At 47.4% G+C, this 15,506-nt stretch overlaps 1 protein-coding gene across 4 annotated transcripts in view; it reads left to right on the forward strand.

The window, feature by feature from the left end:
- Nucleotides 1-15,506, forward strand: part of LOC115466794 — a 182,552-nt gene that overhangs the window by 120,883 nt on the left and 46,163 nt on the right. For all 4 annotated transcript variants that reach the window (XM_030198316.1, XM_030198317.1, XM_030198315.1 and 1 more), the window contains one exon: nucleotides 2,835-2,883. In XM_030198316.1, the coding sequence (XP_030054176.1) occupies nucleotides 2,835-2,883 (49 nt within the window). The remainder of the gene's footprint in view (nucleotides 1-2,834; nucleotides 2,884-15,506) is intronic.

Here is a 15,506-nt window from a genome sequence, read left to right on the forward strand (position 1 = left end):
AAGGAAGTCAAGAACTCACCTGGGCAAACTGAGGTGATTACGGACTAGTCTCTATCCATCTGTGCTGGACCCTGAGGCAGGCACTGACTCCTTTTGAATCTAGGTAGATCTTCCTTTCTTTAGGACCATGAAATTAGATGAACCATGCCCCAGTCCCCGCTCCACCACCCCCAGATCTAGAAAAAGCTGCAGCATGAGTGCAACTGCTTGCCAATTTTACCTCTGAGCCACAAGGGGAAGGCATTGGGCATGGGACATAACAATTCCAGCCAGTTGCCCTGCTCAACCATCTCTGAGCAACTGGTTAGACATGATGTAGGTTCACTTGTGGCAGAAAAAGGGACAATCTGAGCCACTGTGGGGCAAGGCACACCCTTATTGGGCTGCTTTGGAGACTCCAGTCAAGCCAGAAGTCCCTACCTCTCCACTCTGGATCCATGAAGGACCCCGATTTTGAAGAACCTGGGAGGACCATGAACCAGAGGAAATGACTTGTCTGAACAGAAGTGGCCCCTAGTCTGCTAAGAGCCCTTCTAGCATAGCTTGGGAAGCTGAAGTGGATGCGCCTCTTCTAGGTCATCTAAAACCAAGTGCCCCCTAAAGGGCACCTGGTTAAGAAGTTTCTTGGATTCAATTTCACCTCCCAGTGGTGCAACCAAAGCCACCACCTGCCCATAACAGTGGAGGTCACTGACTAGGAGATTGTGTGCCAGGTCATAAACCAGGCAGACCATCTCTGGGGATTCCAGCAGCTATTGAAGCTAGCACAATATGGCTCTCGTCACAAACCCAATGCAAACTGCAGCCTGCACACTAGCTATGCTTGAGGAAAACCCTAGTTTAAAATGCTGCTTCCATTTTCTATTTGTGAAGCTTCTTAAGAGCACAGTCGCCCTGCACCAAAATGGTAATAGTCTTGGTGACCACCATGTCAAAGGTGTCCACCTTTGGGGGTACCTCTAGTACCTGTCCACTTTAGGCCTAAAGGGGTACAATCAGTTTAAAACTTTAGATTTCCAAAGTCTCCCATTTCACAACCGCGAATCATGTAGGGGAAAGTGATTCAGGGTCCCCGACAAACCATCCAGAATAGGATCCCCTTCTGATAACTTGGCTGAAGAGCTAGAAGAAAGACAGCCTCTGACAAGGAATCAATAAGTCTGGAAAGCTCTTCACTCCAGCAGCAGAGCTGTTATCCCTTTTATCAGGCCTTTTAGGTGGAGTGTCACCCTTAGAATGTGAGCCTGAAGACCAGCGGAGCTCTGGAAACGTCCTCCATGTCCACTACCAGATTCAGCTGTTTGGAAAGACCACAAATCCATCTGATCTCCCCCCCCCCCCCCCCCCCCCACACACACAAACAAACCAATGTTTGGCTCTTGGTGCAAGCCTCCCAGGGGCTAGATTGGAGGCCCAGCCTCCACAGCCAAGGCCTGCTTTTCAAAGAAAATCAACTGAGAAAGATATTGATGAACCAGTTCTCCTCCACCCCCACCCCCAAACAGGGGCTAAGTCTTCATGTGCTTCACACAAGCAAGATAAAATGGCTGCTATGGCTGCTGTTCCTGCCAGAGACATCAGGACCATGGATCCTTAAGCCTCTGCTAAGGAACACTGGCACTGCTTTATGTGCCCCTCCCCCCCCTTAACTCCTGGGACCATTTCCAAAGCCGGAAATGATCATCACAGCAGGGGCAAAAGGCACAGGCAGCTGAATTCAGCTGCTGTCTCCTGTCGATCATGCACACTGGCCTTCTGAGACCCGTCGGACTACTCAAGCTGACCGTGGCCCAGGACCCTGATCCATCCTCCTCCTTTCTGGCTCCTTGGGTGCATTAACTTTTTTTTTTAATTATTATTATTTGCTGTAGTCCCTGAACAAGTAAATAAAACTAAGGCAAAAACTCCAGTGCCTGAAGCTGCATGGAAGATCCAAGGGACACACTCAGAAGTGCAGGGGATGAAGAGGGAATGGAGACCCACACCCCCCTGCAGCAAAGGCTCTATGAGGGCTGAGCAACAATCCTCACTAACCTAACACTTGGAGGCAATGGCTTGGGGCTGCAGAAGCACGCACCACTCAACCAGTCTGTCCATGGACCAGAAAACTGGGAGTGAACCATCAAGCTCAACCAAACTGCAGCTTTGGCCAGCACTGCTGGGAGCTAGGCCAGGGCCAGCCTAAACAATTTACCACTCGCTGGAGATAGAAAAATACCTTGTTTTTTTTCCCTATGAGTACAGCACCTTATATCGGTGATGTCACTGGAAAGGTCAGCTCTCTACCTCCCATCTTCTGGTAGGCAGGGATAACAACCAGCTCAAGTGAGGTCGAAAAGAAGGAATCCAAGGAGTCAAACTTTAAAAGCAATCTCACTTTATCCAAAATAGTCGTACTAAAAATGTGTGACCATAAAATCAACAGTCTATAATCATTCCTGGTGAGGTTACACTTGTACAGTGGGAAGTGTGACACAACCCATTTGTTTAGGATGGCATAGCCAGGACACTAAGGAATAAACAAATCTTGATAAAGCAGTAATTGCAACATTTCACTTCTGTGAAAGCCAGTGACTATAAAACATAGCCCTGTACTGCCATTTGTTGGGAGCGTAACAGCTACAAGGAATAGTTTGTGTATTTAATTTTGTCCTGTTAAAAAACAAACAAAAAACAACTCATTCTCTCTCCCCTCCAAGGAACAGGACTTGTAAAGAAATCTCAAGTTCCCTGCAAACAGGATCAATTTCATGAGTAGCATACACATTCTTGGATAACCTAAGTAGCATAGTCTATTCTCTGTTCATGCTCATGTATGTTCTTGTTGCCTGTAGATGTGTGGTCTTCTGGTGCTAGTGGACACTCCACCCTGAGCAGTGAGAAGTAAGTTTGTCTTACCGTGGCACTGAGAGAATTTAGTATTTTGAATCTAGTGGGCTGCTGGTTTTACCAGAGGAGACCATGTCAGAAAAATAATTACTGTCTTTGGGTGACCAGAAAATTAGATCAGAAGCATACATACAATGTGGTACACATTAAATTTTTTTTTTTTTTTTTAGATTTTACCAAACATAGAACATACGAGAGGAATCTGTATTAGTAGCTGAAAGCACACAGATGGCTTGCTCCTTAGTACAGTGGCACAAGGAGGGGAATGGCTTGACAGCAAATTTCTTTGGCTGGTGGGGCTTCAGCATCTCTGCCAGCCATTTAACAGGTGCTGTAGATTTGGAGGGGGTCTGAGCCCAAAGGAGGGGGAGGCAGGCCCCCACCCCATGGCTACAACACTGGATGGCAGTGAGACATCCAGGCAGCCATGTCAGACAAACAGACTAAATTTCTGGTGTGGAGAGTCATCAGCATAAAGATGATACTGAAAACCATGGGAAGAGATCAGAGCACCAAGGGAATAAGTACAGAGTGAAGAGGAGATGTCCCAAGACAGAGCCCTGAGGGTACACCAACTAAAAGTGCAATTGGAAACATAAGAAACCCAAGACACAGCAAAGCCCTGAAATCCAAGGAAGGACAGCATTTCAAGGAGCCGGGTGGTGATCAAAAGTGCCAAAAGTAGCATAGAAACAGAAAAATGAAGGCTGATAAAAACCATATGGCCTACATCCAGTCTGCCCATCCATGCAATCTACTATTCCTTCCTCTCTTTTAGAGATCCTATGCTTTCATGAATTCATCTCCATCTCCACCAGGAGGCCATTCCACAAATTCACCACTTTTCCATGAAGTATTTTCTCAAGTCTTTCACCTTCATCCTATGCCCCTCACTCCAGAGCTTCCTTCCAACTGAAAGACTTTCCTCCTATGCATTTATGCTACAAAGGTATTTAAATGTCTCTCATCTCCCCTCTCCTGCCTTTTTTCCAAAGTATATATATTGAGATCTATAAGTCTACCCACATACGTTTTATTATGACTACTACACCACTGGTAACATCCTTTTCCTTAGTGAGCTCAGTTGCCCACCACTATCTATCACCTTCCATTCAACCAGTTCAGTCACTTTAGAGCCAATACCAAGGGCACTCTGTTTATAAGTTGTCTATACAGAACCATGTCAAAGGCTTTGCAATTCCACCTTTATCAGCTTTTACATATTTTATCCCTTCACCTTTGAATCTCACAATGCCACTGTTTCACTTCCTCCTATCACTAACATAGCTGATGTCTTGTTCCCCCATTTTTTTTTTTTTACTATATCTGGCTATTTTTTTCTTCCATGTGTGTCTTTGCTTTCCTGACTGCTTTACCGGTTTCTCTTAGCTTTTCCAGATATTGTCACCTGTTTTCCTCTTTCTGCTGTCTCTTGTTTGATGAAGGCTGATCTCTTTCCTTACCTCTTCAAGTATTACTTCTGAGAACCAAAGCAGCCTTCTTTTCCTCTTACGTTTATTTACTTTCCTTACAAAAAAACTTTTCTTGCCCTTACAATAGCTCCTTTCATTTTTGCCCACTGCTTTCCAGCCAACAAATGGAGGTAATCCCCTATCTGGTGGATTTTTTTTGAAAGTCTAAAACCTTCATTTTTTGAATGAACCCTCTCCACACCTGTCTTAATATTAAACCACACCACCTAGTGATCATTGGATGCCAGATGGATCACCCACTATAACAAACGTTCTCCCCATTCATAAGCACTAAGTTTGGTGTGGAACAGTCCACTGTAGAGAATCCAGGATATCTTTCTAGAAGACCCCACAATAGGGATAACCCCAATCAACGTCTAGCATATTAAAACCACCTCCGAGTAGTACTTCTCTTTGAATGTCTTCAATTAAATCTATCCACTTCCTTCTGTGAAGGAGGAATGTATATCACACTATTGTAAACACATTTTCCTCTCCCTCTTAATCATTGTTTTCTGTTAACCAAATGTCCATGACTGCCACTAAATCCAAATCAGTCTCTAGATCCTTTTTTTTTTTTTTTAAATCTTTTTTTTTTTTATTGAGAACAAGCAGAGCTTTCCAATACAAACATATAACAATCGTAAACAGTAATACTAACATGAAAGTAACTATAGGCTTTGACAGGCATTAGTATATACTGCTTGCCAAATGTTGCTCCTTTTTTGTTGTTTTGTATAGAAGTATTTAATGCTTCACTTAACTGGGGGATTTGACAACCCAGTTCAAATGAGTCTATTTTAAAGCCCTATTCAGTAGGTTAGCCAGTGTGCTGCTGAAGACGCTTCTTCCCTTCTTTGATAGAGGGACACAACTCCCATGGTCCAGGAAGCCAAAACACTTTGACACCATCCGCACAGCCACGTGTTCACCAGGATGTGAGCTTCTCTGCCTTGGCCTTGAACGGAAAGACTGAGGACACCATCTACACAACTGTCTACTTCACCTTCTCTCCCAGAACCATGAAGTTACTTGATACATTTGTAGGGGTACCTAGCAGTGTCAGTTGGGTCAACATGGATGAGCAGCATTGGATAAATAGTGTTTAGGTTTGATTAGTCTCAGAAAACTCTGAAATATCTTGAATTGTGGCTCCTGGCAAACATCATATCTGGTCTGCAAATGTTAGTCTACCCCTCTGTAAGGAATAGCCAACCCTTACTTTTTGCCTCCTAGTGGTTATTGATCCAGCAACTTTGGGGTCCTCCCATCCCTGGGATGCTCTCATCTCCTCTACTTCCAGGGCTGCATACTGGCTGTTAGGTTTGAGCGCAGGTAGAGTCATGGTATTGATCCTGATCCTTTTTCAGTACAGTGGAGGTCTTTGATGTCTCATTAAGCATTTCACTGATGTATTTCTCATTCTCACGGATGCTTCTCAACCTTGCTACCTTCTGTTCTCCCACCTCTTTCATGAGGGACTCCACCTGCAGGCATCTTGCATATGGAACCAGCCCCTCTCCTTGATCATGTTGTAAGGCTGTTTCTGTTGAATGTAAAGGGTGAAAGCCAGATTGTAGTGTATCAAGAAAATAGATTGAGATGAGAGCCAAGAATGGCAATGAACAGCACTGCAAGTAGCTTTGATAAAGGGAAGAGAGAGACTTTGATGATAGTTTGTAAGGCAGGTAGGGTTCAGCCACGCGTTTGAAGGCATCAGGAACAGCTGCGGTGAAGTGAGATTGCAGATATGACAGAAGGGATGACGGTAGGAAAGACAACTGAGCTGATGAGTGGAAATGGGGTCAGATGAACAAATAGTAAGTCTGGAGGAGGAAATAAAGATGTGCAATTTCATTTTCAGTGTTAGGGTGACAGGGGTTGAAAGATGGTTGGGAGAATGAAGTGGGGGGGGGGGGGGGGGGGACATGGAAGTGACCTGGTGGAGAGCTCAAAGTTAATCTTGTGACCCTTCTCATGGAAGTACTTGGTCACAGAAAGGAGGGAGTTGGTGTTGGAGGTGGAGGCGCCTTGAGAGAGTTCAGTGTGGCAGACAGTTGGAGCCAAGAGTTTATCAAATAGACATATTAGATCAGCTCTCCAAGTGCAAGAGCAGATGGAGGTCAAGATTTTGAAATGTATGAAGTCAGCATAGGCGCAGTATTGTTGCCAGAGACACTCAGCAGAGCTGACACAGGAATATAGGTAGAGGATTCTGGTCAGCCAAGGATGGAGTTTGGTACACCTTATAGGACAGGAAATGGGAGGAGTGAGTGTCCAGAGCAGAGGAGAGAATTATAGGAAAACAGTCTCACTGACACATTTGGATAACATAGTGGATGAGAAGAGAGGTGAAATTGTGGTCAGTACCCTGAACATTCCTAAAACTGAGGTAGAGAAATCAGAGTTGAAGACAAGATGAAGGCAGTGGCCATGGTGGGGAGGTAGGCTTAGTGGAGCATAGCTGGAGGTTAAAGCAAGAAGAGGAAAGGGGAAGATGGTTTGAGAGGTGGAAGGCCAGCTTTCAGTGAGATAGGGAGAGGGACTTAACAGGGGTTGATAAATGACTGCTACCCAGAGGTAGAAGAGTGAATAGGAAGATGGAGTGGACGCCAAACGAAAAAAAAAAAGCAGCAAGACTAAGGTGGAAAAACAGGTTGACCCCAACACCATCATGGCCAACTGGGCAAGGTGTATAGGAGAAAAGGTAACCAACCGTGAGGCAGTTTTCCGGGAAAAGCCAAGTCATAGAGTGGGAAGATGGAGGGTATGAGAGAGAAAGAGGTCAGGAATGTAGGCAAGCTTGTGGTAGACGCATCAGATATTCCAGAGGGCATATGAGAGGGAAAGAGGGAGGAAGAACAGAAATAAGATTCGAGATATGTGGTTTGACACAGGTAGAGTAGCAGCTGATTGCAACTAAAGTTTAAAGACCAAACTTATAACAACAGGTACAAGCACCAGTTTGAGTTGATAAAGAAGAGACAGAAATTGCAAACAATTTCTGCCTTCAGGGACCAAATACAACAGCAACTGGTACTTGAACAGAGCCGCAATGAAGCCTAGAATTTGTAACAGCAAGAATGTGTCTTTACAAACAGCTGAACTGCATGTGCCATGGCTTTTCTATTATACCCTATGAATGTGAGAGCTGGAACATCAGAAAAAAGACTTAAGTATTGATGCATTTGAGATGTGATGTTGGTGAATTTAGTGACTACCATGGACACTAAAAAGAAATTGGACCAAATCTGACCTGAACTCCCAATTAAGCCAGAATAACCAAACTGAAACTGTTTTATTTTGGATATATTATGCGATGATCAGATTTGTTAGAGCAGGGCTTCTCAACCCAGTCTTTGGGCTACAGCCAGCCAATTACTTTTTCAGGATATCCATATTACATATGCATGAAAGAGGTTTGATGTTATATATCATGCGTCCAAGTCCTGCGCTTGAACTACCTCCCTTCTTCTTCTCACTCTATTCTCTGGTTCTCTTCCACTCTCTCTCCCTTCTTCTATCTTTCCTTGGGCTTCCCTTACTGCCGCTTCCCCTGTCTCTCTCCCACTGCTCTTTGCCCCTACTCAGTTTCCCTCTTGTCCCTAAGCTGACATGTTAATTTTTCTCTTTCTATTCTTTGTAGTTGGATTTTTAAAACACACTTATGTGAAATACTTTCTTCCTTTAAAATTTTGCTCCGTGGTTTTGCATCTTGTTTCTTTCCTCATTTCTCTGGCTACACGTTTGATTTAAAGTTTTCCCTTTTCCAGTCTTTGATTCCTACAGGTTGCATCTTCCCTTTTCTTAATCTTTAAATTTTTCTGTTTATTGATTCTTTGAGCTCTTTTTCATTACGGCTTCATTTACATCTGATCACATACTGTTTTTTTCTTCCTTATCATTCTTTTCTACTGTTTTTATCTATCCCTCTCTAGACCCCTGCAGGACCCTTGCCCACGGAGGTGGAGAGAGGGTTTCAGAAGGCTCATAAGTCTCTTAAATATGACCTCTGTTTTCTGGCTCCTAATTTCCAAGGACATCCTAGGGCATCTATTCTCCCACAAGATGTACTAGAGTTTAAAAGATAGTCTATTTATGTGATATAAGGTGTGAAATGAAACAGAGAAATTAACACAGAGACTAGGGAATAGTGAGAGAGAATTTTACTTGTGTGTCTGTGAAACAGTTTAAAGAGAAGAGATTGAAACAGAGACTGGAGCAGGTTAGTGAAAGAAATAGTCTTTTATTCTCACCCAAATCAAGACTTCAAGTTGGTACAGACATCAGACAGATTCTGGGTTCAACCGGCCAGAGCTTCGCCGTTGTCCGAGGCAAGTTGGGGAGGGACTCCAACGATAGCTCTGCTGCACAGTTCTTATATAGTATTTGGTCCCCATACAAGTCTATGGAGAGGGACTTTTTTATCTTAACCACAGGTCAGGTGTCCACCTGTTTCTTAATCTTTTTCCTGTCTTGCAAATAACTCCTAATATGGCCAACTCCTAATATGGACTGTTCCTAATCTTGTGCAACCATCTCTTCTAAGATGAAGAGATCAGTTCCATATCTTGTGACTCTGGCTGCCATTTTACCTGTATCAGCCTCCATGTTCTGAACCAAACGTTTTAGGATTTTAGCCATCAATTCCTTGATCTTAGCTTTTGCACTGCTTTTGAATGTCACACTTACCAAGCAGCCCTGCTTCTGCAGGTGCTCAGCAACAAGGCCATCATCAGATTTTTAGGCCTAGTCAGTGCTTTTCAGCAGTTTAAGCTATATAACTCGGCCCACCACTATTCCAGTGGATGGGTCTCAAGCTGGGACACATATTAACTTGCTGGAAAAGCAAGTCCTTGCTCAGCCAGTCATAGATTTTTAAACCTAGCTGGTATTTTTACAGCCTGAGTCCTAAAATCTGGCCTTCCACCCTTCCGGTGGGCATCCAGTGAGGGCCTCTTGCTGTACTATAATTATACACTACCTATTTCCTCTTCTTGGTAGCTTGTCGCCACACTTTCCTGTGGTTTGCTCTTCAAGCCGCAGATTTCAAATAGTCCCTGACATTTAGTTTCGTCTCTGCCTTACCTCTTCTGGCTGGACACAGCCTCTCTCTCCTCTTACACTCTTCTATTATAGTGAGTGAATTCTACCCGTCCTGAACCCTTTTAACTTACACCTGTATCCTAATCATTAACACATTATGTGGGAGAGCAGATACACAAAGATGCTCTTAGATGTCAGGAGTCAGAAAGCTGAGGTCATATCGAAGAGACTTAATTTGAGCTTTCTGGAACCCTCTCTTCACCTCCGTGGGCAAGGGGCCAGCGGGGGTCTAGAGAGGGGAAATTAAAACAATGTACATGCTATCTTGTGCATATTCACTGGATATCCTGAAAACCTGACTGGCTGGGTGTGCCCCGAGGACTGGGATGAGTAGTACTTTCTTAGAGAAGAGTACTATGCTTGGCAAGGTTGAAAGCAAAAGAGGCACTGGAAGATCCAGCAGCAAGACGGATTAATTCAATCGCATCAACTATGAATATACCATTGAGTAGCATTCAGCGAGCACATTGGAGGAAGTCAATCTATATGGTCACTATAGTCTTCCATGGCACATCATCCATTTAGGGTTCTGAGTTTAGGTTTTAACTAATAAACACCAATAACATCTGCAATGTGGAAAAATGAAAACTGCTTGCTGAACAAAATGCAGGAAAAGTACAATTTCCCTTGCTACTGACCCCCTTGCCTGGCCTGTACACTAGAACAAGATGTGGCAGAAATCCAGTTTGCTAAATGTGCCAAGATGGAGGGGAAGTGAATGGGTTGCTAGAATGCCTAATGTCATTGACTTGAGACTTAATCTGAAGTACAACAGCCAGTCCTGAAGGCTACATCTTTTGGAGGAATTTAGGAAAAGTAGACATGGGGATCACAGATGTATGATGTATCTCCTTGCCACTGTCCTGGCTGCATGCTTTGAGTTCTGTCTACCTGGCGTTTCCTTATTCAATGCCAGTAGCAGGAGGGCAACTGGCTACCTGGTAGTGCTGTAACTATCTTTCATACTAGCCCCTACTGGACTGCAGAATTGTAGGCCAGTCTTCTATGTTAGTGTGTTAACCTCTATACTGAACTGTATTAAAGCTGTGACTGCATTTCCCAGGGAGGTGGTACCTCCTAGTAATGCCTTCCCTTTTTAGATGAGACCTAACACGATGATCCTGGGACATGAACCCAGAAATACAATAGAATAGAAATACAATAAAATAGAATACAAATCTATTTTTCTGAATGGATTCCAGGCTTTTTGAGTTCTTGGCATATATGGTTTCTAGTGGTGGTGGCAGAAAGGAGCAGGGATTGTTCCAGTCATCCACCAGAGTTGATAAGAAGGGAGCAGTCCTGCTACTTTACTTTCCCTCCCCCCAAAAGAAACCTTTTACTCTTGAGCACTTAAGAAAAAAAAATTGTATCTTACTAGCCTTTAAAATTAGGAAAAATATGGAAACTTAACTTTCTCCGAGGACAAGCAGGCTGCTTGTTCTCACTGATGGGTGACGTCCACGGCAGCCCCTCTAATCGGAACACTTTTCTAGCAAAGTCCTTTGCTAGCCCTCACGCGCCGATGCGCACCGCGCATGCACGGCCGTCTTCCCGCCCGAACCGGCTCGTGTTCATCAGTCTTCTTTTGTCCGCGCTCGGTACGGTCGTGTTACGCCGTTTGCGCCCCTTAAGTTGACCTCGCACGTCTTTTTTGGACTTTTTGCTAGTAAAAAAAAAAAAAAGGGGAAAAAGGATTTCGGAGAAAGGCCTTTTCGGTCTTTTTCTCCTTCCTGTATTTCCAGTTTTTGCCCCGTTAAGTTTCTTTTCGTTTTCGGGGTAGGCCCTTTTCAGGCCTCGGGTCAAATTTTTTTCTCCCCCTCTTTTTGGTGCCTTACCGCAATTACGAGTTTTGATTTCGCCGGCGTGATTTTTCCGCCCATGTCATCGAAGTCTCCCAGCGGCTTCAAGAAGTGCACCCAGTGCGCCCGGGTAATCTCGCTCACTGACAGGCACGCGTCATGTCTTCAGTGTCTGGGGGCTGGGCACCGCCCGCAGGCCTGCAGTCTTTGCGCCCTTTTACAGAAAAGGACTCAGGTAGCGAGATTGGCCCAGTGGAACGTTTTGTTCTCGGGCTCTTCGTTGGTATCGGCACCGGGAGTATCGAGTGCGTCGATGTCGACAGCGTCAAGACCTCCGTCCTCCGCTGCGACTGCATCGAGTGCATCGAGGCATCGACCCTCTGCATCGGGGCCGAGACATCGGAAGGCTGCGTCGGCGTCGGTGGTACCGGGACCTCCACTTCTGCTGATGTCGTCGGACGGTGGTGCTTCGACTGGAGTGCAGGTGAGGGCTGTCCATTCCCCTGCTGGTGGCGGTGAGCCTTCGGGTGGATCTCCCCCTACCCTGAGGGCTCCTGCGGTACAGCCCCCCCGAGACCGACCCTCTTCGGCCTCGGCCCCGAGGAAGCGACGGCTGGATTCTACGTCCTCCTCCTCGGTACCGGGAAGCTCCGGTGACATGCTTCGTTTGAAAAAGTCAAAGAAGCATCGACACCGGTCTCCTTCCCGTATCGGTACCGAGAGCTCTGGGTCGCCGAGGGAGTCGGCACCCAGTAGGCATCGGCACCGAGAGGACCGCTCACCCTCTGTTCAGGAGGTGTCGATGCGCTCCACTCTGGACAGCCCGGAACAGCCTCCACGCCCGGAACAGACTCTGACATTGACACCTGCATCGGCTTCCATGTCTTTTTCCACAGCCGCTCTGCACGAGAGAGTCTCCGGGCCGTTCTCCCAGAGATCCTGGGAGAGCTGTTGCGCCCTTCCCCTCCGGTACCGGGGGTGCTTGCGCCACCGGTACCGTCGAGTGAGGCGCCGGCTGGCCCTTTGCCCGGGGTGAGGTCTCCGACATCGGTGCCGCTTGCGGTACTGACTGCGGTCGCCTCCCAGGAAGGCTCCCCGACGACGTCGGCGGAGGGAGCTTCGCCGGTGCGGGCGAGGGAGTCCACCTCTCGACACCCACACCGTGGCCGTGGTTCCACGGAGTCGAGCCGGGCACGGCTTCAGACACAGGTCCGTGAACTTGTCTGATACCGATGGTGAGGCCTCGTGGGAGGAGGAGGAGGACATCAGATATTTCTCTGACGAGGAGTCTGATGGCCTTCCTTCGGATCCCACTCCCTCCCCTGAAAGGCAGCTTTCTCCTCCCGAGAGTCTGTCTTTCGCGGCCTTTGTCCGGGAGATGTCTACGGCCATCCCCTTCCCGTTGGTTGTGGAGGACGAGCCCAGGGCTGAAATGTTTGAGCTCCTGGACTATCCTTCTCCACCTAAGGAAGCGTCCACAGTACCCATGCATCATGTCCTAAAAAAGACATTGCTGGCGAACTGGACCAAGCCATTAACTAATCCCCACATTCCCAAGAAGATCGAGTCCCAGTACCGGATCCATGGGGACCCAGAGCTGATGCACACTCAGTTGCCTCACGACTCTGGAGTTGTGGATTTGGCCCTAAAGAAGGCTAAGAGTTCTAGGGAGCATGCTTCGGCGCCCCCGGGCAAGGACTCTAGAACCTTAGACTCCTTTGGGAGGAAGGCCTACCATTCTTCTATGCTCTTGGCCAAAATCCAGTCTTACCAGCTCTACACGAGCATACACATGCGGAACAATGTGCGGCAGTTGGCGGGCTTGGTGGACAAGCTCCCCCCTGAGCAAGCCAAGCCTTTTCAGGAGGTGGTCAGGCAGCTGAAGGCGTGCAGAAAATTCCTCGCCAGAGGGGTGTATGACACCTTTGATGTTGCGTCCAGGGCTGCTGCTCAAGGTGTGGTGATGCGCAGACTCTCATGGCTGCGTGCCTCCGACATGGAGAATAGGATCCAGCAGCGGATTGCGGACTCGCCTTGCCGTGCGGATAATATTTTTGGAGAGAAGGTCGAACAGGTGGTAGAGCAGTTCCACCAGCGGGATACCGCTTTCGACAAGTTCTCCCGCCGGCAGCCTTCAGCTTCTACCTCTACAGGTAGATGTTTTTATGGGGGAAGGAAGACTGTTCCCTACTCTTCTGGTAAAGGGTATGATACATACCTGTAGCAGTTGTTCTCCGAGGACAGCAGGCTGATTGTTCTCACGACTGGGTTGACGTCCGCGGCAGCCCCCACCAACCGGAAGAAGCTTCGCGGGATGGTCGGCACGCAGGCCACGCCCACCGCGCATGCGCGGCCGCCTTCCCGCCCGTGCGCGACCGCTCCCGCCAGTTGAATGACAAGCAATAAAATATGAAACACACAACTCCAAAGGGGAGGAGGGAGGGTAGGTGAGAACAATCAGCCTGCTGTCCTCGGAGAACAACTGCTACAGGTATGTATCATACCCTTTCTCCGAGGACAAGCAGGCTGCTTGTTCTCACGACTGGGGTATCCCTAGCTCTCAGGCTCACTCAAAACAATAACCCAGGTCAATTGAACCTCGCAACGGCGAGGGTACAACAGAAATTGACCTACGAAGAACAACTAACTGAGAGTGCAGCCTGACCAGAATAAATTCGGGTCCTGGAGGGTGGAGTTGGATTTACACCCCAAACAGATTCTGCAACACCGACTGCCCGAACCGACTGTCGCGTCGGGTATCCTGCTGGAGGCAGTAATGAGATGTGAATGTGTGGACAGATGACCACGTCGCAGCCTTGCAGATCTCTTCAATAGTGGCTGACTTCAAGTGGGCCACCGACGCTGCCATGGCTCTGACACTATGAGCCGTGACATGACCCTCAAGAGCCAGCCCAGCCTGGGCGTAAGTGAAGGAAATGCAATCTGCTAGCCAATTGGAGATGGTGCGTTTCCCGACAGCGACCCCTAGCCTGTTAGGGTCGAAAGAAATAAACAATTGGGCGGACTGTCTGTTGGGCTGTGTCCGCTCCAAGTAGAAGGCCAATGCTCTCTTGCAGTCCAATGTGTGCAACTGACGTTCAGCAGGGCGGGTATGCGGCCTGGGGAAGAATGTTGGCAAGACAATTGACTGGTTAAGATGGAACTCCGACACCACCTTCGGCAGGAACTTTGGGTGAGTGCGGAGCACTACTCTGTTGTGATGAAATTTAGTATATGGAGCATGAGCTACTAGGGCTTGAAGCTCACTGACCCTACGAGCTGAAGTAACTGCCACCAAGAAAATGACCTTCCAGGTCAAGTACTTCAGATGGCAGGTATTCAGTGGCTCAAAAGGAGGTTTCATCAGCTGGGTGAGGACGACGTTGAGATCCCATGACACAGTAGGAGGCTTGATAGGGGGCTTTGACAAAAGCAAGCCTCTCATGAATCGAACGACTAAAGGCTCTCCAGAGATGGCTTTACCTTCCACACGATAATGGTAAGCACTAATCGCACTAAGGTGATTCCTTACTGAGTTGGTCTTGAGGCCAGACTCTGATAAGTGCAGAAGGTATTCAAGCAGGTTCTGTGCAGGGCAAGAACGAGGTTCTAGGGCCTTGCTCTCACACCAAACGACAAACCTCCTCCACTTGAAAAAGTAACTCTTTTTAGTGGAATCCTTCCTAGAGGCAAGCAAGACCCGGGAGACACCCTCAGACAGACCCAACGCAGCGAAGTCTACGCCCTCAACATCCAGGCCGTGAGAGCCAGGGATTGAAGGTTGGGGTGCAGCAACGCTCCGTCGTTCTGCGAAATGAGAGTCGGAAAACACTCCAATCTCCACGGTTCTTCGGAGGACAACTCCAGAAGAAGAGGGAACCAGATCTGACGGGGCCAAAAGGGCGCTATCAGAATCATGGTGCCGCGGTCTTGCTTGAGCTTCAGTAAGGTCTTCCCCACCAAAGGTATGGGAGGATAAGCATACAGGAGGCCGGTCCCCCAATGAAGGAGAAAGGCATCTGACGCTAGCCTGCCGTGTGTCTGAAGTCTGGAACAGAACAGAGGCAGCTTGTGGTTGGTCTGAGAGGCGAAAAGATCCATCGAGGGGGTGCCCCACTCTCGGAAGATCTTGCGTACCACTCTGGAATGGAGCGACCATTCGTGCGGTTGCATGACTCTGCTCAGTCTGTCGGCCAGACTGTTGTTTACGCCTGCCAGGTACGTGGCTTGGAGAAGC

This window comes from Microcaecilia unicolor, chromosome 3, assembly GCF_901765095.1.
Source record: "Microcaecilia unicolor chromosome 3, aMicUni1.1, whole genome shotgun sequence".
Lineage (NCBI taxonomy): Eukaryota > Metazoa > Chordata > Amphibia > Gymnophiona > Siphonopidae > Microcaecilia > Microcaecilia unicolor.